This window comes from Dipodomys merriami, unplaced genomic scaffold, assembly GCF_024711535.1.
Source record: "Dipodomys merriami isolate MVZ:Mamm:240054 unplaced genomic scaffold, mDipMer1.0.p SCAF_542, whole genome shotgun sequence".
NCBI classification, from domain to species: Eukaryota; Metazoa; Chordata; class Mammalia; order Rodentia; family Heteromyidae; genus Dipodomys; species Dipodomys merriami.
This window is the reverse complement of record NW_027206116.1, coordinates 440,283-462,254: the sequence shown is the minus strand read 5'-3', so window position 1 is coordinate 462,254 and position 21,972 is coordinate 440,283. Positions and strand designations below refer to the sequence as shown.

Sequence of the window (21,972 nt, the reverse complement as noted above, 5' to 3'; positions counted from 1 at the left end):
TGTGGCTTCCGCGGGGCATGTGTTTCTAATCAAGCTAGGTTTAAATGCCGTCCACTTCGGTGCAGGCCCTGGGCCATCCACCGCGCTCCCTCCCCGCAGCCCCGGGGTGCGGGCCTGCCGCGGGTCCCCGACCCCGGGGCCCCAGCAAGCCTGCAAGCAAGCAACCAGCCAACACGCAGCTCCTCGCAGGGAGGAGGGCGGCGCGAGGGAGGGAGCGAGGGAAGGGACCGGCGAGCGGGAGCTGCCTCGAATGTTTGGAATAATTCCGCTTCCGTTTGGAAAGCCGCAGCCTCAGTCCCGCCGCCGCCCGCCTGCCGCGTCGGCCCAGCTGCAGCTCCGCGTCCCGCTCGGCCCCGCGCGCGGCTGCCCGCCCCGCCGCCATGGCCAGCTCCCCGCAGAAGTCGCCCTCCGTCCCCAAGTCCCCTACTCCCAAATCGCCCCCATCCCGCAAGAAAGATGACTCCTTCCTGGGGAAACTCGGAGGGACCCTGGCCCGGAGGAAGAAAGCCAAGGAGGGTAAGTGCAGCCCCGGCCCCGAGCGCGGCCGGGGAGAAGGGCTGGGGGTGGGGGCGGGGAGGGGGTTCCCCTAGCGGCCGGGAGCGCGCGGCGGGTGTTCGGTGCGCCTGGGCGCGCGCGCGCCTGTGTGAGATCGGGTGGGAGCGAGGCGCGCCCCGCAGGCCGCCCCGCGTCCCTGCGCCTTCGAGGCCGCGTTGCCATCCCAGCTGCCGCTAGCCTAGGCCCGGGCCCGGCCGCATGGCTCCGGGAGGCGGCGGGGCCCGGAGCCCAGGCCGCAGGCCGCAGTCCTCTCGTGGGCCGCTGTCCCCGCCTTCTTTGCGCCCGGAGGGCTGGCTTTCCCCAAGTTCCCTCGCAAAGTTTCCTGGGCGCCGTCACCTTCCCTCTTGGCCTTCATTGGTCTTTGAAATCGGCTCGGTGCCTGGATTTGCTGAAGGTTTTCCTTTTTTTTTTTTTTGCCGCCGCCGCGCGTGGCTCTGTTTGGCTTTTTGGATGGTGGTGATCGTTACCAAAAATGGGTTGAAGGAACGAAGGGTCCGCCGTGAAATAGGCCACCGACCCTCACCCACGGAGAATGCCGGGGTTAGATGCAGACAACGTCCTGCATCAAGACCTTGAGGTCAACTCTGGTGGTGTGGGCATTTGCAAAAACCGCGTTCTTGTTCTCAACATGGTGAATCCAAACAATCTCCCCCCCCCCCCCCGCCCCCCAGTAGTTTCTCCTGTAAAGAGACTTTTGCATCCTGGTTTAGGATGGGAAAGATTAGGTGGCAGTACTCAAAGAAACAGTAGCAATGAATGGGTAGGTCGAAGTTTCTGGGTTAAAATACGTTTTCAGCCAGGCACAAGCTTGTAGTACCAGCGTTGGGGAAGCTGAGACAGGACCTGAGTTTGAGGAAAGCCTATACACTATAAAGAAATCGTCTCAATTTTTTTTTTTTTCAGTAGACTGCTCAGTGAATTGGAAGTTACTCTTTGGAAAGCTGTGATGCTGAAGTGTCGAATAAGTTTCACTTTGAAGTTATCTTAATGCATAAAAACAAACTTTGGTGCTGTTCTCTAAAGTGAGTGCCATCAAAATACATCTTCAGCGGGGCATCTGTGGCTCTCGCCTGTAATCCTAGCTACTTAGGAAGCTGAGATCTGAGGATCGCCCTTCTAAGTCAGCCTCAGCAGAAAAGTCCCCGTGAGACTCTTTATCTCCAGTTAACCACTCAAAAACTGGAAATGGCGCTGTGACTCAAGTGTGAGAGCCCTAGCCTTGAGCACAAAGAGGCTCAAGGACAGCACTCAGGCCCGGAGTTCAAGCCCCCAACCGACAAACGCAAACCAAAAAACCCCCAACCCATCTCCAAGATTTTCCCTCAATTTTTATCCCAATCTTCCCCCTTCCCCATGAAGGATTTTTTCCAAGACCTCCACTGGATGCCATAAATCCCAGGTAGTACAGAATTCTTTGTATACTTTTTCTTATATATTGACTCTCTAAGTCAGGCACAATAAGAGGTTAATAACAGTAATAATGAGATAGAACAATTATAACAATACTGTAATACTGTTATAAAAGCTATGTAAATATGGTCTCTCAAGAAGTCTTGATTAAGAGTTGAGAAGTATGGGGCTATATGGCAAAGTAACAGGACTCAAGAAACAAAGGACAGCCACCCATTTTGTCATATCATTGCTAAATGACTCCATGTTCATAACCATATATATGTACATATATGCAGCCAGGAGGAGGAATAGAATAATTGAGAACAGCCTACACTAAGCAAAAGGAAAGAAATGTAAACATCACCTGATGTGGAAAAAATAACTTGTCAAAGCTCATAGAATTCACAAACTGTATAGATCATGATAATGACAATTTTGTAAAGGTTAAAATGTGTTTGTGACTTTAAGTATCACTATTCCACAATACAGTGAAATATGTGAAATTTATATAATCACCTAATCTCAAAGAAAAAAAGTGAGAAAGGGATGGGTTAGGAGAGATAGATGATAATATTGTCAGACACTTTGTACTTATATACTGTTTTGAGGATGGGAACTTATTTGAATTAAAGATAATTTAAAAAAGAAGGAAAAAAAGAAATATGGGGCTGGGAAGGTAGCTCAGTGGTAGAGTGCTTGCCTTACATGCATGAGACCCTGGGTTCGATTCCTCAGCACTACATAAGCAGAAAAAGCTGGAAGTGGTTCTGTGGCCCAAGTGGTAGAGCACTAGCTTTGAGCTGAAGAGCTAGGGACAGCACCCAGGCCCAGAATTCAGGCCCCATGACCAACAACAACAACAAAAAAAAGTTGAGAAGTAAAAAAATGATGATAAGTGAGCTGGGTATCTTTGTGGTAAGATGAAGTTGGGTGAGGAACATGTCATAGTCTAATGCCTTATCAAAATGACAGGTGATAGTATAGTGCCTTATCACATTGTGATTACAATGCCATGTGATAAGGCATTAGGCTACTACTTAAATGTGTATGTAGTACACAAGTATTGCAAAACTGTGACTGTTGATTTGATGAGACAATAACCAAGGTGGCTATTAAGTGGCCATGGGTGGGTGGCATATACAGTATAGATATGCTGGGTAAAGGATGATTGGAATCTAGGTAGGGCTTTGGGATGATAAGAGATTTCATCCTGTTCCTCGGAATTGTATGCCATTTAAAAATTATGAATTGTTTCTGTATTTTGGCAAACTATTGATTACTGTACAGTTAGTAGCACATCATGAAATCCTGGCTTGGCAAGTTCTTTTCTACCCTTTCTCTTCTCCTAACCGTTCCAACAGTGTTCCTGATACAGGCTCATCCAGTATAATACCAGGTAAATCAGAATTACTTAAGCTTGTGACCTGCCAAGAATATTCATTCCAATTTACGTCTAGGTCAAAATAAAAGATGGTTTCCTTGCAGCCACTGCTATTTTGGAATCTGATGGTAGCTGTTTATTCTTTTCAAGTGGACAATAACTGCTTTCTGGAGTCTCCCTTTGACCAGGCCAAACATCCACTGACCCTAGTGGTGGTTGTCATGGACACGAGCTTAAGGCTTTCTGACATCCTGTCTCTTCCATTTCATCAGGGACTCTGTAGGAAATAGAAGGCCAATCTGGTTGAGATTTTGAAAACAAGAGTGAAAAGTTATTTACAGAGCCAGGGTTAAGGGAACCAAGAAGGGATGCCAAGGTATCTAGCGGCTAAAAGCTGCTAGCCTTACTAAGGCCTGAGGGACAGAGAAGCCAACTTGAACCCATTAGAAGCTGGAGCTTGGAAGGTGACCGTCTGGCAGGAACAGAAATGTTAGAACTATGCAGGAGGAAGGGAAGAGAATGCTGCAGGAAAGGTATATTCTCTTTCTTCTTGCCCTTGAGTCTCCTGCTAGGGGCTGATCCCTTTAGAAAGCCGCCAGAGCAAGGGCATGTGGGTGATGCAGTATGTGGAATCCACCACCTACATGATCTAGCAGAGGCTAGATCACAGAGGGGAGTGGAAGGAAGTGGAAAGGGCCTAGCCCACCCTGTCAGTCAGCTACCCAGAAGTCAACAGTACAGTAGTACAGTAGTACCTGTACTACACCGAACATGACTTTTACTTCCCTATTCTATTAATGCAGCCAAGGCTTCTTTATTTTGCTGGCCACTTAGTCTTGAATGTACTTGTTAACAGTTTACTTAATAATACTTTTGCATTTGTTTTTCCTAGATCATTCCCTTCTCTTTCTCAGATTTACTCAACTGAGTTTTTGAGACCAAGTGCAAGATTTTATTTTTGTCTCTGTTATACTTAGCTCTAATGTCCTGATTCTGCTAATCAGAGGATTGGCGAATCCAGGGGCTGTGTTTGAGAGAGAGCATGGCTTCTGAAGGACAGGCTACCACCTACCACTCTGTTCCAGTTGCTTTCTGTGACCCTGGGGTGGCTCTGAAAAGAAGACAGTGAAATTGGTGAGAAATGTCTGTTCCTAGTAAGTGAGTCCTGGGTCTCAGGGGTCAGGGCTGCCCTCATTCAGGGCCCACTAAGCATCCCTTTAGTAATATAAGTCTGAGTCTTGCTCTGCATGTGTGAGCTCACAGCTCTGTATTTTGCAGAATCTGCTCTCTACTTGCCCCTCATTCTTCTGATTGCTCAAGATCATTAACATTAGTCTGCTCACAAATTATCCTAGTGTTTCAGAAAGAGTTCTCCTGGACCCAAGAACTCCCATTCATCATTCGATACCTACTTTTTCCTACTGCAGAACACAAAGATTGGAAAGACAGAATATAAAATAATCTGGCCAACAATTTTATATAAAAATGTCTTTCTAAAGTACTTATTACCAGTAAGCCTTATGAAGACATTAATGCTGGGCTGGGAAGGTGGTTCAGTGGTAGAGTGCTTGCCTTGCATGCATGAGGCCCTGGGTTTGATTCCTCAGCACCACATAAACAGAAAAAGCCAGAAGTGGTGCTGTGGCTTAAGCGGTAGAGTGCTAGCCTTGAGCTGAAGAGCTGAGAGACAGCGCCTAGGCCCAGAGTTCAGGTCCACGACCGGCAAAAAAAAAAAAAAAAAGACATTAAGTTCAGGTCCATGACTGGCAAAAAAAAAAAAAAAAAAAAAAATTAATGCTATTAGTAACACCTTGACTCTCATTGGCTATCTAGCCTTACTGGGGAAACTCCCCAATCTTGCAGCAGATGCATGGTCTCCAGGGTGAGCAGAACCCTCTGCATGGCTCTCTCGTTAACCTGCATTCTCCTTTTATGGATTGTCTCATTCACACTCTCGCCACTCAAGCCTGCCCAGACCTTGAGGTAGAACCTTGAAGGTCAGGATGAGAAGCCTCAAATTGCTTCCACTCTGCCTACTCCCACCCGTCAATGCAGCCAGCCCTCCTTCTTCTATCCCTTACTATCTTAGTCCCTTCTCAGGGGGTCCCTTCTTCTGGAGCTTGTTCCGTATCATTCCTTTCTAGCTCAGGGTAGCCATTTACCCTAGTTATTGTCACTATGTCATTGCCTTGTCATTCTGACTAACTAATATGTTTGAGTTTTTCCCCATGTGAAGAAAATTGGACGAGTTTCCCCTTAGGCTGCTTGGCTTAAGAGGGTTGTCTTTACTCACCTCTCCTTTCCAACTCTTAGTCACTTTCTGATTCAGGATCTCATTCCTTTCCCAATCACTATGATTAGTAGTAGTAGTAATTGTTGCTGGTACTGGGCTTTGAACGCAGAGCCTTGTGCTCACTCAGCTTGCTTGATCAACTGGTACTCTGAACTTGAGTCATGTCTCCAGTCTTGCTTTTTGCTAATTAGAAGATGGAGTCTCCTGGACTTTTCTACCTGAGCTGTCCTTGAATTGTGGTGATACTCTAGATCTCAGTCTCTTGAGTAACAAGGATTACAGGTGTGAGCCACAGGCACCTGACTCCAGTTAGTTTTCTTGCATGTCTTTTGTACCAGGCTCATTAGGCACTGGGAAGGAAATTACAGATGGAAATCTCTGCTTTCATACAGCAGGCACTCCATAGGAAGTGACATAATAAACAATATAACATATAGTTTCGCTATAGTTAAGTGTGATAGAACAACAACAACAAAAAAAAAACAAACAGGGAGAAACAGAGTGCTTTGGGATGAGGAATCATGAACAGTTTTAAATAGGATGGCCAGAGAAGGCATTATGGAGAACACGTATATTTGAATGAAACCCTGAGGGACATGAGGGAGAATAACACTGCATTTGTGGGAGTGGCACAAAGACCCAGAGACTGAAATGAGCCTGGTGTATTACTGACCATGGATTGGATGGGCAAGGAGGTTCATATGGCTGGAAGAAGAGGAAGCACAATATGGAAGGTGGAGATGTCCAAGGGGGATGAGGATCCTGGCAGGTTGTGTGTATGGTATAGGAGGCCATAGGCCTTTGCTCATTGGGAACTGAAAGGGTTGGGTGGGTTTGCACAGACTAATAACTTGGCTTCATTTCTCTCTTCACCATCTGTCTCTGGTTAAGTAATTGAAGGGAGATAGGGTAGAAGCCAGGAGATGAATCTGGAGACTCCTAGAATGATCCAGATATCAGATAGTTGGGGTCAGGAGTACTCGTAACAGTGGAGGAGTGATAACGTTTGAAGGTATAGCAGGTGAGAATTACTGAAAGATTAGATGGAAGATGAGAGAGACTAATTGAGCTGACTTCAAAGCCTTGAGTTTGAACAACTGGAAAGATGGAATTGGTTTTAACTGTGGTAGAGACTTGCAGGACAAGCTGGTTTCAGAGGAAAAGGAGGAGCTAGTTGTGGACCTGTCTAGTTAGCCTTTTGGACTTCCATGTGGACATGTTAAGAGTTTGTATTTGGTTCTAGGGGAGGGATCTGAGTGGAGATGCATCTATGTGTATTTAAAGCCACCAGACTGAATGGGATTGTAGAAGAGGTTCAAGAACTGAGCCAATGGCTTCTCCACACTTAGAAGCTCAGAGATGAGGAGGACCTGGTGGGAGAAAGAGGATAGGAACCATTGTAGAAGCAGAACAACCAGGACAATGTGGAATCCTGAAAGTCAATGGAGAACTAATTCTATTCTCACTATGGAGAAACCTTTGATCTCCAAAACACTGCCTCTTCTTCCAGTCCTGATTCTACTTGGGTATGTGGAGGCATTTGGTTTTGGACCTGTTTTTCCAGCTTGAGCTTATGCCCAATGAGTTTGGTCCCCATGTCTCTCCCCTTTTCTAGATCTTTTCTTTCACTTCCCTCTTTGCTCTCAGCTTATTTCCCCTTGATTATCTCCTTGCTCCCAAAGCTTCTACCGCCACCTTCCCATAGGCTATTCCCCAGTCTACATCTCAGATGCTGATCTTTACCCATTCTCCAAATACATCATCCTACCATCTCTTGGATGTATCACAGGATCCTAAACTTACAATGGAATTATTTGTTCCACTTGCCCACACATGTTTTCTCCTTCCCCAGACACCTAAGGCTGAAAGATTGTAGTGATAATCTCCCTCCCCCCCATGGCAAAGGCCAGGTGGTAAATACTTTAGACTTTGCAGGCATTATGTTTGCCCTAGACCTCAGGTATATGAGCAAGTACAGTTGTATTCCAATAAAATTGTAGATATGGATACTAACATTTGAATTTCACATAATGTTCATGTGTGGTAGGACATTGCTGCATTTTCTTATTCTCAGTACTGAGGTTGTACAAAATAGTAGTCTGTGTCTGACCTTGTGCAGTAGTTTTATTCTACTTCATTCTCCCATCCAGTCATCTATCCCAAGTTTTGATGACTTATCACGACTTTAATATACACCTCTGCAGTGTTATTTTCTTTCTTTATCCATATCTCTGGTTTGTTTGTTTTGTGGCAATACTCAGGGCCAGTATATACTGGCAATCTCACTTGACTTTTTTGCTTGAGGCTGGTGCTCTACTACTTGAGCCACACCTCCACAGCTTTTGGGTAGTTAATTGGATATAAGAGTCTGTGAGATTTGTCTTCCCAGGCTGCCTTGAACCACAATCCTCAAATCTCAACCTCCTGAGATTACAAGTCTGAGCCAGTGGTACCCAGTCTTGTAATCTAGTTTTCTTTACTCCAATTTGTGTGTTTGTTTTAAATTTTATTGTAAAAGTGATATACAGAGGGGTTACAATTACATAAGTAAGGTAATGAGTATGTTTCTTTTTGAACAGTGTTACCCCCTTCCCTCATGTTCTCCCACTTTTTTCCTTCCCAATGTCCGCAGTTCTAAGTTCATTTCCAGCATAGTGTCTAGTGAGTATCACTGTTGAATTGATTCACCCTTTGTCCCACCCACCATTTCTATGATCTCTCTTCCCTTTCCCAAATCAGATAAACTTACATACAAGACAAAGAGTACAGAAATAAAAAACAAAACAAAACAGTGACAACAGGGAATAAACCAAAGGAAAAAAGCAATTAAAAAGAAATAACTGCAAACAGTACAAGAAGAAGAAAAAAACCCTCTTCTTTCCATTTCTTGGCGCTCATTTCAATGACTTTACCTTCTAAATATCATATTTTTAATTTACACCTCAGCAGCGCTGTTTGCCTTCTTGTAGATTTTTAATTCCACTTCTTTATCCATATCTCTGGTCCTTTTGTGTGTATGTGTGTGTGTATGTGTGTATACACATGCATGTGCACACGCTTGTGCCCATACTTGGGGCCTAGCACTCTCACTTTTTTGCTCAAGGCTGTTGCTCTACTACTTGAGCCACACCTTCTCTTCTGGCTTAGGAGTGGTTAATCAGAGATAAGAGTCTCAGATTTGTCTGCTCAGGCTGCCTTTGAACTATAATTCTCAAATCTCAACCTCCTGAGATTACAGGTGTGAGCCAATGGTGCCCAGGCTTATAGTCCATTTTTCTTCAATATATATTTTTTAACCCACAAGTTAACTTCTCCTCATGCCAAACAGTATGGCATTCTAAGCCTTCTCTATTTCCAAGAATTCTCTACTTCAATTACAGCAAGTTACTCTTTGTCCTCCAAACACATCCTCTTCTTTTGCTTGTTCTTACCATATACAAGCTACTCCATACTCTTCTAGAGCCTTTCTATTCACTTCTTTCTTTTGCTGCCATAAATTCTGCATTCCTTAAGCCCTGACTTGGATCTCCCCTTGTGCGTGTCCCTAGGAAGTGTAGGATGTCTCCATGTCTGTGATTCTCAGCACCTTTTTCTACTCTGCCGCAACATAGACACAGACTTCCTACTAGCCCTCCTGCTTGGCATATTTAACACACATCAATTTTGGAATTTATGTGGAATGAATTTCCCCATATTTAATGCCTTGGTGAAAATTGCTCACCACTAACTGGTTGTATAATCTCAGATGAATCTTTTCCCCTTTCTTCTGTTATTTGTCCATTTTGACTATTAAGGGATTAGGCTGAATTACCTCTTGGGGCCCTTGCAGGCCTGCTAGTCTATGATTTCCGAGCTCTTATTTCACCAGGCTTCTCTCCAATTCAGTTTTAATGTCTGTAAAGGGTGGTCTGGGAATTACATCACCACAAAGACCTCTTTCTTTCCCCCACTAATGAAGGCACCTCTGTGTCGGGAGGAGGAGATAGAGATGAGGATAAGTGGGCCCTGGCTCAAGGACACCTCCATATTAAGGATCAGTCTCCTTGTCTCATGGAATATCTCTCGTTTGGTTAGCAGGCACAGTTCATAATTACATTTCAGCCATTAGTACAGAAGGTGAGATGAAGTCCTTCACCACTCAACGATTGTGGAGAAAAGCGCAGCATGTGATAGAAAAGCTCCATAACGATTTCAGGAATAAAATACCTTGTGAAAACAAAATGCGTCTAAAAATAGTTGTCATGATTCTGGTAAGTTTCAGTCTGTTGTAACGCTCCAGATCTGGAGGAGATCCAAAGGATGACTTTGGTCTAAGGACCAGCATCCCGGACAGGGGGCCTCCTCAGGCTTGACCCTGGGCCTCAGCCCTTCCTCCTCACTCTCCATGCCCTGCCATGCAGGCCGGAGTCATGTTTGTTCTACCCACATTTGTGCCTGGCTGTCTGCCACAGCACCAGGTCCTTGGCACCTGTTCCAGAAAATGGTCCTTACCTGCCTGGGTCATCAGTGGGTGCTTTTTTTCCACTGAGCTAGTCCCTAGGTAATTCCAAACTCGCTTCCAACTGTACATGGTTTTTCTGGTCCCTAGACTACATCTAGAACTCAACTAATTTTTAGCTGTGTTTGTGTATATTTTATAATAATACTTCCTTCTGCTCCCCAGCCATCTCTTTACTCGTTGTAGGTGGACATTATTGGTTAGACTCATTATCTGGTGAACACACAAAGGCCCCTGAGACCAAATGTGTGGATTCTAAATCTCTGGGTACTGATTTGGTGGTGGTGGCGTTGAGGTTGCAAGGGGGACTTCCTGGTATGTGTTTGGTGCTAGAAAGATATACTCTGAGGCCGGAAAGATTGCTCTTTGGAAATGGCTTCACACAGATTCACATTGGAGTGCTTGAACAAAGAAAGACTAAGGTGGTATAGCTTGCTGCTATAATTTTGGGGGAGATAAGAGACTTAGGTAGATGAAAACTCAACAAGTTAGATTCATCATTCCTTTTATTCCCTAAGTCTGTCCTATTGCCCCAGCCCTACTTAACCCTCTTTGCCCACCTAACTAATTTCCTCACCTACACTCAAAATCAGAATCAGGGCCACTGCATTAACCTCGGGAATCAAGAAAGAAAAGGAAAAAGAATCAGCTCCTCATGGTGGGGCATGCCTGAATCTCAACTAGTCAGGGCTCAGCGTTGGAGAGCTGAAAGTTCAAGACCAGCCTGAACAAACTTAGTGAGACCCTGTCTCAAAATAAACACATTTTTTAAAAAAGGACTGGAGATGTAGCTCATCTTCCTTAGCATGTTCAAAGCCCTTAGTTCAATCCCTAGAACTGGGGAGAGGGGAGTGGCTTGATGCTATACCTGTCCTTTAAGTTTTTTTTTTTAAACTTTGGTATTCTTTTTTTGTTGTTGTTGGTCATGGGGCTTGAACTCTGGGCCTAGGTGCTGTCCCTCAGCTCTTCAGCTCAAGGCGAGCGCTCTACCACTTGAGCTACAGCGTCACTTCCAGTTTTCTGGTGGTTTATTGGAGATAGGAGTCTCACGGTCTCTCCTGCCCGGGCTGGCTTTGAACCGCAATCCTCAGATCTCAGCCTCCTGAGTAGCTAGGATTACAGGCGTGAGCCACCAGCGCCCGGCTAAACTTTGGTATTCTTAATTGTAGCTCCTTAATGTTGTTCAAGCCTTGGATACATATTTTAATGGTGCATAATTCTATAGAACTCACCTAAAATCTGTTGGTGTGTGTGTGTGAGAGAGAGAGAGAGAGAGAAAGTGTGATAAGTTCATTTACTAAGTGTATGTTCTGTTTATCTGGAACAAGCCAGCGTGCCAAGGCCTTGGTAAACCAACTTTGTGACCAGTGTCATCATCTTCACTATGCACTAGCTTTAGGGAAAGGTTATTCCATAGTTTGAAGAGATGATGAACTTTAGCAGTTTAATCATTCTAGTAGAAAAAAGAATAATAATTCACTTAGCATTTGCCTTTTTGTATGTGTGTGCTGGTCCTGGGTCTTGAACTCAGGGCCTGGGTGCTGTCCCTGAGCTGCTTTTGCTCAAGATACCATGGCTACCACTTGAGCCACAGCTCCATTTCTGGCTTTTATGGTGGTTTTACTGGAGATAAAGACTCTCACAGACTTTCCTGCCCAGGTTGGCTTTGAACCATGATCCTCAGATCTCAGCCTCCAGAGTAGCTAGGATTATAGGTGTGAGCCACTGGCATTTGGCAACATCTGATTTTTTTATTTTAAAGGAAGTTTTTCTTCCCTGTAATAAAATTGCCAAATGCTTATGGGATTTGTAGAAAATACAAAACAAGTGTGCCACAGTTCACTCCCAAAGGCAACATGATTATCAGCATGTTGGTTTAGTTTTTCAATCCTTTTTTTAAAACCTGTTTGTTCCTTTTTATAATTTTAATATACTGTGTATGTTGTATAGATAAAACTCTTTATCTTTGTATTTCATTTTTACTATATTATGTTTTTCTGTGTTATTATAAATTTTATTAAATAAGGCTTTCATAAGTACATAATATTCCATTAAGTGACTGTCTTACTATGGACTTAACCTTGTTTATTTTTTTTTGTCTCTTTTTTTCCCCTCCTCCATTTCCTCTTCTTTTTAGAAATAATGTTCTTTTTAAAAATTCAAAATGTTCTTTGAATGGAACCCCAGAACTCTAATTAAGGGGCCCAAAGGGTGACATCTGGCTTACTTATATCTATAGAACTGATAAGGAGAATTCCTACTGTTGGGTCTGGTGGTGTCTCTGATAGACTGAAAGTAAAACCTATCTTGTTAGGATGAAAGTTTCTGCTAGCTTCTGGCTTGCAGTCCACCAATGGGCTGGATGGGAGGGTGCCAGTTCAGAGCAGAGCAGACGTTCAGCCTGGCTGAGAACAATCTCAGAGTAAAGCTTCAGTAGGAGCAGCTCTTGACTTTAGAACATTCAGTGTTGCCCTCCCTGCCATCCATATGTGGCTATGGATGTCACCTGGTCTCTGCTCCCTTGCCACAGCATCTGGGGTGTGGCCTCCTGGGGACTAGGCTAGATGAAGCTGTTCATGCCACCATGGACAGCCCCCATGCCCTGGCCCCTCAGCTCTTACCACTCCTGAGACCTGGTAAGGTTCGGTCCTCTTCACAGCCCAGCTCTTAAATTCTTGGAACTACTCCCAATTTGGTAATCATGGATGCATGGAGGTAACCCAGTAGACATGCTTAAGTCCCCCTTTAAATGGTGCTTCCCCATTGGGTCTTGGAACCAGAGGTATCAAGGGAGCAGACAGGCTTAGGGACTCTACGTCAGGCTGGTGTGGCAGGGCTCTGTTTCTATCACTTGAAACGGGAATTGGTTGCCAGGTTTCTCACCTCACTCTGCAGCGGGACCCAAGCCAGCTGGATCCCCTCACCATCACCCCCAACACCACAGCGAGTATTTCTGAGAGTCACCTGCCCAGGCAGGCAGATGCTCTCCCTGGGAGGAACGTCTCCGAAGCATTTATTTCATCGAGAATCACCTCCATTCTTTTATCACCACTCATTCTTTTATCTCACTTAAAATCCAGAGACAGCTCCCCAGTTCTGTGCTGGCAAACACAGCCTGACTCTGTGATGGAAGCTGTGAGCTCTTGGGGTGTGGTGTTGAGCTATGAGAGGGCTGTTCTCACAGTGACATGAATCTAGGTTTCTGGCTCCCCAAGACTCCGTGCTTCTGTCTTTCTAGGATGTATTTATTGGTAGAATAATTAATCTGATAATTGCAGTATTACATTGGCTTTGCAATTCAGAACAATTATGTCACATGCAGCTTTTGTCCTGGCCAGCATGGTTTTGCCTGTGTAGCCTGCTGGGAAGGAGAGATGAAGCTATGGTTCTACTCTTGAGTTTAAGGGGTTGAACATACCAGGTTTGTTGTGGACAAGGAATGATGAGGTACAGGGACTCTTAAGAAGAGAATTCTTAGCATCTGTGGAGCCCTTGAGTCCTGAATTCGGGAGAGATGTGTCTGAGTCCAGTGTAGTCCTGGGGATGGAAGCAGCCAGAATTTTCCTCTCCATTGGGAGGAATTTTCCTACTTAAATAGAAGACTGGCTCCCAGCCTTGGTGGAGCAGACCTGCAGATGACAGGTAGTTAGTAGTGACAGCTGCGAGAGAAGACTGGGCTCCAGGAGCTGACAGTTTTGATGCTGTTTGCAAAACACAGTGGGGAGGGGAACACAATTCCATTGTAAAGCAGCTCATAGCCCTGCCAATAGTGGCTTGCAAGGAGTTGCAGTTGCCTTTGACTGAGGGTTGGTGGGTTCAAAAGCCCCTGTAACACGTGCCCAGATTCCCAAGAGCAGAGTGATTCCTTTCACCCACAGCTCTTCCAGGGCTGACATGGTGATAAATTGCAAGGATCCTCTGATGACTATAAAGATGTAGATTGATTTGTGCCTTCTGATTGTCAGTATACTGAAGATGGCCCAGGCAATGGGCACCCAGATTTCACACCTTGTAATGGCCCTGCCAGAGGTGTATGTTAACACAGTTTGAACCAGACACTTCAATAAATCTGAGACAATTCTGCCATGGAGATCAAAGTTCAGAATTGCTTAAATTGGTGTTGGAACAGGTAAGAAAAGGGAGTCCAGGGCCATGAATTGCATGGATGGCAATTGTCCTTCAGTTTGTGAGGCCTATGTGTCAGCTTTTCAAATGCTATGACATCAATTTAAGTAATTTGGGCTCCTTGCTACCTGGCCCTTTCAGTATTGCTGGTTCTGGGAAGTATGATTCATGATCTAGCACATGAAAACGAAGGAAAACAGCCCTGTTTGTCTTCTCTCAGGCTAGTCACTGGGTTGTGGAAGAATGGATAACAAACTCATACCCTACCGGGGGATACTAGTAACTCCCCAAGGCATTCTTCCAGCCATGATCTTAACCTCAGACGCATCAGCATGTGCCTGTCATGACATTGTCACTTGCACACCTCAAGATGGATGTGTTTCTTGATTGAGGTGAGACTGTCTGGAGGAAAAGTGGTCTAATCCATATGGATTATATCCATATGGGCGCTGGTGGCTAATGCCTGTAATCCTAGCTACTCAGGAGGCTGAGATCTGAGGATGGCAATTCAAAGCCAGCCCAGGCTGGGAAGGTGGCTCAGTGGTAGAGTGCTTGCCTTGCATGCATGAGGCCCTGGGTTTGATTCCTCAGCACCACATAAGCAGAAAAAGTGGAAGTGGTGCTGTGGCTCAAGTGGTAGAGTGCTAGCCTTGAGCTGAAGAGCTGAGGGACAGTGCCCAGGCCCAGAATTCAACCCCATGACCCAGGGGGGAAAAAAAAAAAGCCAGCCTGGGCAGGAATGTCTGTGAGACGCTTATCCAATTAACCACCAGAAATCCAGAAGTGGCGCTGTGGCTCAAATGGTAGAGTGCTATCCTAGAGCTGAATAGCTCAGGGACAGCACCCAGGCCCAGAATTCAAGACCCATGTACAACAAAAGAAAAAAAAAAAAGAAGCTTGGCTGAACCAGGCACCAGTGGCTCCTATCTGTAATCCTAGCTATTCAGTAGGCTGAGATCTGAGGATCACGTTTGAAGTTAGCCCAGTCAGGAGAGTCTGTGAGACTCTTATCCCTAATTAATCAGCAAAAAAAGAAAAGTATGAAAGTAGAGCTGTTACTCAAGTTGTAGAATGCTAGCCTTGAGCAAACAAGTTCAGGGACAGTGACCAGGCTCTGAGTTCAAGCCCCAGGACAGACAGACAGACAGACAGACAGACAGACAGACACACACACACACACACACACACACACACACACACACACACACACACACACACACACAGCTTTATTGAATATTATAGTCCACTCATTTAAATGGTATAATTCAATGATTTTTGGTATGTTCTAACCATTGTTATAATCAATTTCAGCTTATTTTCATTACCTCCAAAAGGAATTCTGTGTCTATGTCCCCATTCTCCACCTCTGGTAACTACTAATCTATTTTGTCTTTTTATAAATTGGCTTATTCTAGACATCATTCTAGATATTACATGTACATGGGATTATATAACATGGGGCCTTTTGTGACTGTCTTTTCATTTTTCATTTTTTTCCCTTTGATGGTCCTGGAATTGAACTCCAGCCTCATGGTTCCTAGGTACTCTACCTCTTGAGCCACACCCATAATCCTTTTGCTTTTAATTTGCTTTTCAGATAGGATCTTGTGTTTTTGCTCAGGCTATACTTGACTGCAGTCCTCCTACCTCTGCCTCCACAACATAGTATTTTTAAGGCTCATCTATGTGTTTGTATGTATCAGTACTTTTTTATGGATGAAACATATCCTATTATATAAACTTACCAAATATGGCTTATCTATTAATTAGTAGTAATTAGATGGATACTTGGAACTCCCCCCCCCCCCCCCCCCCCCAGTCCTGAGGCTTGAACTCTGGGCCTAACCACTATCCCTGAACTCTTTTTGCTCAGGGCTAGCACTTTACCAATTGAGCCGCAGCACCACTTGCAGCTTTTCCTGTGATTTAACTTAAGCGTCTCACAGACTTTCTTGCATGGGCTGGCATTGATCCTCAGAAGTCAGCCTCCTGAGTAGCTAGGATTACAGATAGGAGCCTCCGTGCCCAGCTTATCTGCATTTTTTGACTGACAAGCACTATGAGTTTTCAAATCTAAATTTTGTATAGACATATTTTCATTTTCCTTGGGTATATATCTAGGAATGGCATTGCTGGGTCATATGATGACTACGTTGGACAATTTGAAGATCTGCCAAACTGTTTTCTCCAACAGCTACAGCATTTTCCATTCTCGCCAGCAGGGTACAAGGAGCCCAGTTTTGTTACAACCTCACCAGCACTTATCATCCCCCTTTTGGATAACATCGTGTAGGAACAGTGTTTCTCTTTGTGCTGCTCTCTCGTCTTAAACATCTTTTCCTATGTTTTTTTTTGGCCATTTGCATCTCTAATCTGGCACCATTTTTAAATTCCATAGAGTTCACTGCACATTTTTTTTTTTTAACAATTTAACTCATTTGATCTTTTTTGTTGTTGTTGTTGTTGGTGGTGGTGGTAGTTGTGGGGCCTGACCTCTGGGCCTGGGATCTGTCTCTCAGTTCTTCAGCTCAAGGCTAGTGCTCTACCACTTGAGCCTCAGCGCCACTTCAGCTTTTTCTGCTTATGTGGTGCTGAGGAATCGAACCCAGGGCCTCATGCATGCAAGGCAAGCACTCTACCACTGAGCCACCTTCCCAACCCCACTGCACATGTTTTGAGTCTTGACTGTTGTGGACAGTCTAGCTGTTCAGTCAAACTGTTGGTGCCTGTTGGGAATGTCTCCTCTCATTTTCTTAACATTGACTGGGAGCACTGGAGACATGCTTTGTCTTGTATGAGATACAGTCATCTTGCAGAATGACTGTATTCCTGAAATATTTCCTGTAAAGCAAGTTGTCATAATCCTACTATGCCTTTGTTTTCATTTTTAAATTTGAAATTGCTTATTTGGAATACAGTTTTAGGCTCCAGATTGCTATATTCTTGGTATTACATTTTTTAAACAAGGATTTTAAATCTGCACCTTCAAGTGATATATGGAAATTTTTGATAATATAGTTAGTCAGCTTCTGTTAATATACTATGGTGAATTATAGCCCAAGAGTCTGGGAAAAATGTTGGAGAGATGACAGGTTCTTACTCATTCTTCCCATTGTTTGTTCCATTTGTTTGCCTGGATGGTTTGAAGTCTTTTTTTTTTTTTTCCAGAAGAAGGTGAGCAAATTATTACATCTATACAAAGTACCATTGTGGCTGTTTTTACATGTTCTTTTGCTTTTAATCTGAATAGTTTGTATACTTTAATAAATGCCTAGGACTAGCAGTGTTTCTGGTTCTAGGTTTTGAATATGTACATAGCTTTCATTGGTTGAACATCCTTAATCTAAAATCCAAGTTGCTTCAAAGTCAGAAGCTTTTTGTATACCATGATCTATTTCTGGGAAGTTATACCAATAAGAATCATTCTGATTTGAATGCTGGACTGAAGAGCAAAGGAGAGAAGGTGAGAGAGCCAGAGACAGTGAGGTTGTAATCTAGAAACCTAACTAGAGCCCTGTTGGGTCCTTTTTCAAACAAGTCCACTTCTGTGCATCATGTGTGAGATAATTGGAAAAATGTAACCACTCCTAGGAGACCTGATGGTATTAAAGAATCTTTGTTAACTTGTAAGATTTGAAAGTGATGTTGTGGCTATACTAACAATTCCTTATTTTAGCTAGGCATGTTGGCATAAGTAATCCTAGCTACTAGAGAGGCAGAGGTAGGAGAGTGGTCTGAGGTCAGGCCAGGCAAAAGCATGAGACTTTACATTCAACTAGCCAGCAGAAAGTAGTCTGGAGTTATAGCCTAAGTGTTAGAGCCCTAGCCTAGCAAGCAGGTTGTGCAAGTGTGAAGCCCTGAATTCAAACTCTCCAATAATGAAACAATAGCAAAATCCTTATCTTTTCAAGATACGTATTAAAATGTTTATGGATGATAGGATAAAATGTCTAAGGCATGGTTATTGTAGAAAGGGTGGTGTGTGGAGAGTTGTTGTGTTCTCCCTACTTGGTGTTCATTTTAATTGTGATAAAAACAAACTTAGCTAAACACCTGTGCCTCATGCCTGTAATCTCAGGAGGTTGAGATCTGTGGTTCTCAGGAGATCACTCAAGAGGCTGAGGTCTGAAGATCTCAGTTTGAAGCAGGAAAGTCCTTGAGACTCTTAACTCCAATTAGCAAAAAAGGTATAACTGGAGATGTGGCTTAAGTGGTAGATCTCCAGCCTTGAGCAGAAAATGCCAGACAAGAGTGAGATCCCTCAAGTTTAAGCCCCAGTATTGGCCTGTGTGCACGAGCACACACACACAGATACACATACACACACATGCGCTCTCTCTCTCTCTCTCTCTCTCTCTCTCACACACACAGAGAAAACTTAAGTGAATCCTGAGGACAGAACCTAAACCCCTTCGCTGAGGGTTGCAGCTTTGTGTGGCAGGTCTGTGGGTGAGGACTCTGGGTGAGCCATCAGTCAGCTTTAGAATTCTGATTGTGAGAGACTCAGGAGAAAGCATTCAGTGCCTGGAGAATCGGTCCTGAAGGTGAGTGGTGGGGCCTCCCCTGGGGGGTGCACAGGCCTCCTGGGCTAAGAGTGATTTCAGTCTGACTCTACCCTCATACCCTGGCCCCAGCATGCCCTAGTAGCAGCGATCTTAACAAACTAGCAAGCTGACAAATAACTTGCTGAAGTGCGGCCCAGGCCCCAGGTGCACTTTAATTAAACAGTGAAAATCCATCAAAGACTCAGACTCCTCCATGGCCAGTTCTCCTGAGTCCTAGGTGAAGCCAGCTCACCATTGGCCAAGGGCCAAGAGGAAGGTCAGCCACAGGCTCCCTAATGTCCCCACCTAAAATCAACAGCAGCACTCAGTAGTCTGGCTTCCAACTCGATGCAAATTAAATGTGGCATTTGGAGATGGTATTAAATATCCCAAGTCAATATTCCAGAGACAGGATCAGGACAATTAAAGCCTGTTTTCCCACTCAGATCATTGGAATATGTGTGAATATAAGTTGTCAGTTCAACTTTTTGAATTTCAGCAGGTTGAAAAAGATGGGGTGTGTCTGGTGGTGCTCTGAGCTTAGTTTCTGCTCTTTTTATTTGTACACATCCATGTCGGTTAATACCGAGGTAGAGGTGGGCTTTCATTTGTCCCTGTACATTCAGTCACCTATTTTACAATAAGGCAACTGAGGCTTGAAGAAGGCAAATGATTTACCCAAGGACCCTCAACTACTAAGAAGTAAAAGAAAGATTTCCGTTTCTTCCCTGGGAATGAACCCCAACTCTACTCACCATGACATGAATAGTGTATATATTCATCCATAATAATAAATGATGAAAGATCAACAGTAACAATAGTAACTTGTTAATAATTTAGTTCCCTTAGCCTTTAGAAGTGTTGGCAGTTTCCCTAAAGTGTTCATTTGTTCAACAAATGGGCATTGAGAGAGAAGCCTGGTAGGAAGATTTCAGGGTCCAGGAACCTGGCAGCCCCCTGGTCCTCCCCCCTCACCTCCCCCCTCCAGGAACCAAGCTACCTGGCCCCACCCTGCCTGGCCATGCAAGGGAGGCAGTTCATCATTCTCTCTGAGCTCTAGCCTGTGAGCCCCTGCTAGATACCACCCAGGCTCAAGGACATTGTTCTTCTAGAACTTTCCACAAGGAAAGTTTGATCAGTTGATGGTGTTACTTCTAGTCTTATTAAATTACTTAAAATATATATGTTTATGATATAATTCTAAGAGACCAGCAATTTAAACTGAAAAAATATGACTCCTTAAAGTGCCCCTCACTCCCAGGCTTCTAGAAGATGATTGTGTGTGTGTGTGTGTGTGTGTGTGTGTGTGTGTGTGTGTGTGTGTGTGCGTGCGCGCGCGCACGCACGCACATGTGTGCACACACAAAGGACCATATTTTTTTTGTTTTTACACAGCTAAAATACTATTAAGTGATGACTGAAACACTGTTCAGTGATGGATTGTCTATTCTTTTCCACTTATTTGTCTTGTATCTTTCACTTGTGGACTTACCTCGCTGCTTTGTGTTTTATGGGTGTGTCGTTTAGTGAATAAAAGTGTTTTACAAGTTCTCCCTGGATGAACATTTAACTTTTTCTGTAATGTTTTGCTACTCCATGCTGCATTAAGCATGCTCACAAAGAAATGAAAACACTCTGACCCAGTTTATCTGCAACATAAATTCTTAGAGTTGGAATTACTGAGTTGAAATGTGTTCGGTTTGGATTTTGCTGGAACTTAACCAAATTGGTCCCCCAAAAGGAAATGCTAAATAAGAAAAAGGCCTTTCCCAGTTTTGAACTTTTTTCTTGTTAAGAATTCAATCTTGAAAAGATTATTCTGATCTTTGAGTTCACTGGAAATGCTTTTCCTTGGCCACACAATTTTTAGAAAACAAGTTCCCAGGTTCTAGTCTTCAAGCCCTCTGTGCTGGCAGGATGTTGTGAGGCGCAAGGCAAAACCCCATGTGTCCCTAACATTTCTCTCCCAGGCCCTCTGCCTCTGTTTTCCTGGGGGAAGGCTTTTTGTTTTCTTCTTTTGACCTTAAGGATAAATATTTACAGATTTCCGTCCTCTTCTGGAATGCTGTTCTTTGATGCAGAAAGCCCAGAGTTCTACTTAGAGGAGGAAGTCACAGATGAACAGCCTCAGGCCGAGGTCTGGGGCCTGTGTGCTCCTGTGTGCTCCTCCTGCCTCCCATCCATTTTGGGAGGGAGAGATGAGACTTCTGAAATGTACTGCTATCCTTTTAGGGATGACTATATACCAGCTCACAGACAACCAGGAACAGAAAACTAAATGACGGATAATAAAGTGCACCCTGGGCTGTGGTGGGGGTGGGGACGAGGAGGGAGAGGCAGAGTGACTCATGCCCCCTCTTCTGTTACATTCCAAGAGCTGCCTTCCTCCAGGCTTAGGTCACCCCCATGAGAGCAGGGGCCCTACTAGGCTGTAGAGGAAGGCCAGCTGTCTGTCGTTTGCTGGCCTGGGTGAGGACCAAGTAAGGGACCAGGCTAAACAAGTTCTGGGATTTTCTCTTCTTTTTTGTTGGTCGTGGGGCCTGAACTCTGGGCTCAGCTCAAGGCTAGCGCTCTACCACTTGAGCCACAGCTCTACTTCTGCCTTTTTTCTGCTTATGTGGTGCTGAGGAATCGAACCCAGGGCCTCATGCATGCAAGGCAAGCACTGAGCCACCTTCTCAGCCTCAAGTCCTGGGATTTTCTTATGACTGCAACCCTGGGCTCCCCCCTGGAATGAGGCACGAGACATTTCTGCTCTTACAAGGGTTGCAGTGTAGCCTCTAGGGACTTCTGTCCTCTGTACCAGCCCAGTGCCCTGGAGGGGCACAAACCTAATGACTGTTTTGTGTGTGTGTGTGTGTGTGTGTGTGTGTGTGTGTGTGTGTGTGTGTGTGTGTGTGTGTGTGTGTGTGTGTGTGTGTGTGTGTGTGTGTGTGTGTGTGTGTGTGTGTGTGTGTGTGTGTGTGTGTGTGTGTGTGTAAACTCTGCTGAAGCATATGTGACCTTGGGCATGTTACCTCATTGCTGCAAACCTGAGTTTCCATCTACAGAATGGAGGTAAAAAGAGCGGAGTGCCCGTCTCTAGTATTGCTGATAATTAAAGCACTTATTCATGTTGAGGGGTTGGCACAGAACCTGGCATACGTAAAACACTTAAAATTATCTGGTAATAGCTGGTATGAGT

At 44.5% G+C, this 21,972-nt stretch overlaps 1 protein-coding gene across 1 annotated transcript in view; it reads left to right on the top strand.

Annotated features, from left to right (window-relative positions):
- Positions 1-241: 241 nt before the first annotated feature.
- Positions 242-21,972, top strand: part of LOC138811635 (alpha-parvin) — a 145,924-nt gene continuing 124,193 nt past the window's right edge. Inside the window, exon 1 of the mRNA XM_069999336.1 lies at positions 242-516. Coding sequence (XP_069855437.1) covers positions 381-516 — 136 coding nt within the window. The 5' untranslated portion in view covers positions 242-380. The remainder of the gene's footprint in view (positions 517-21,972) is intronic.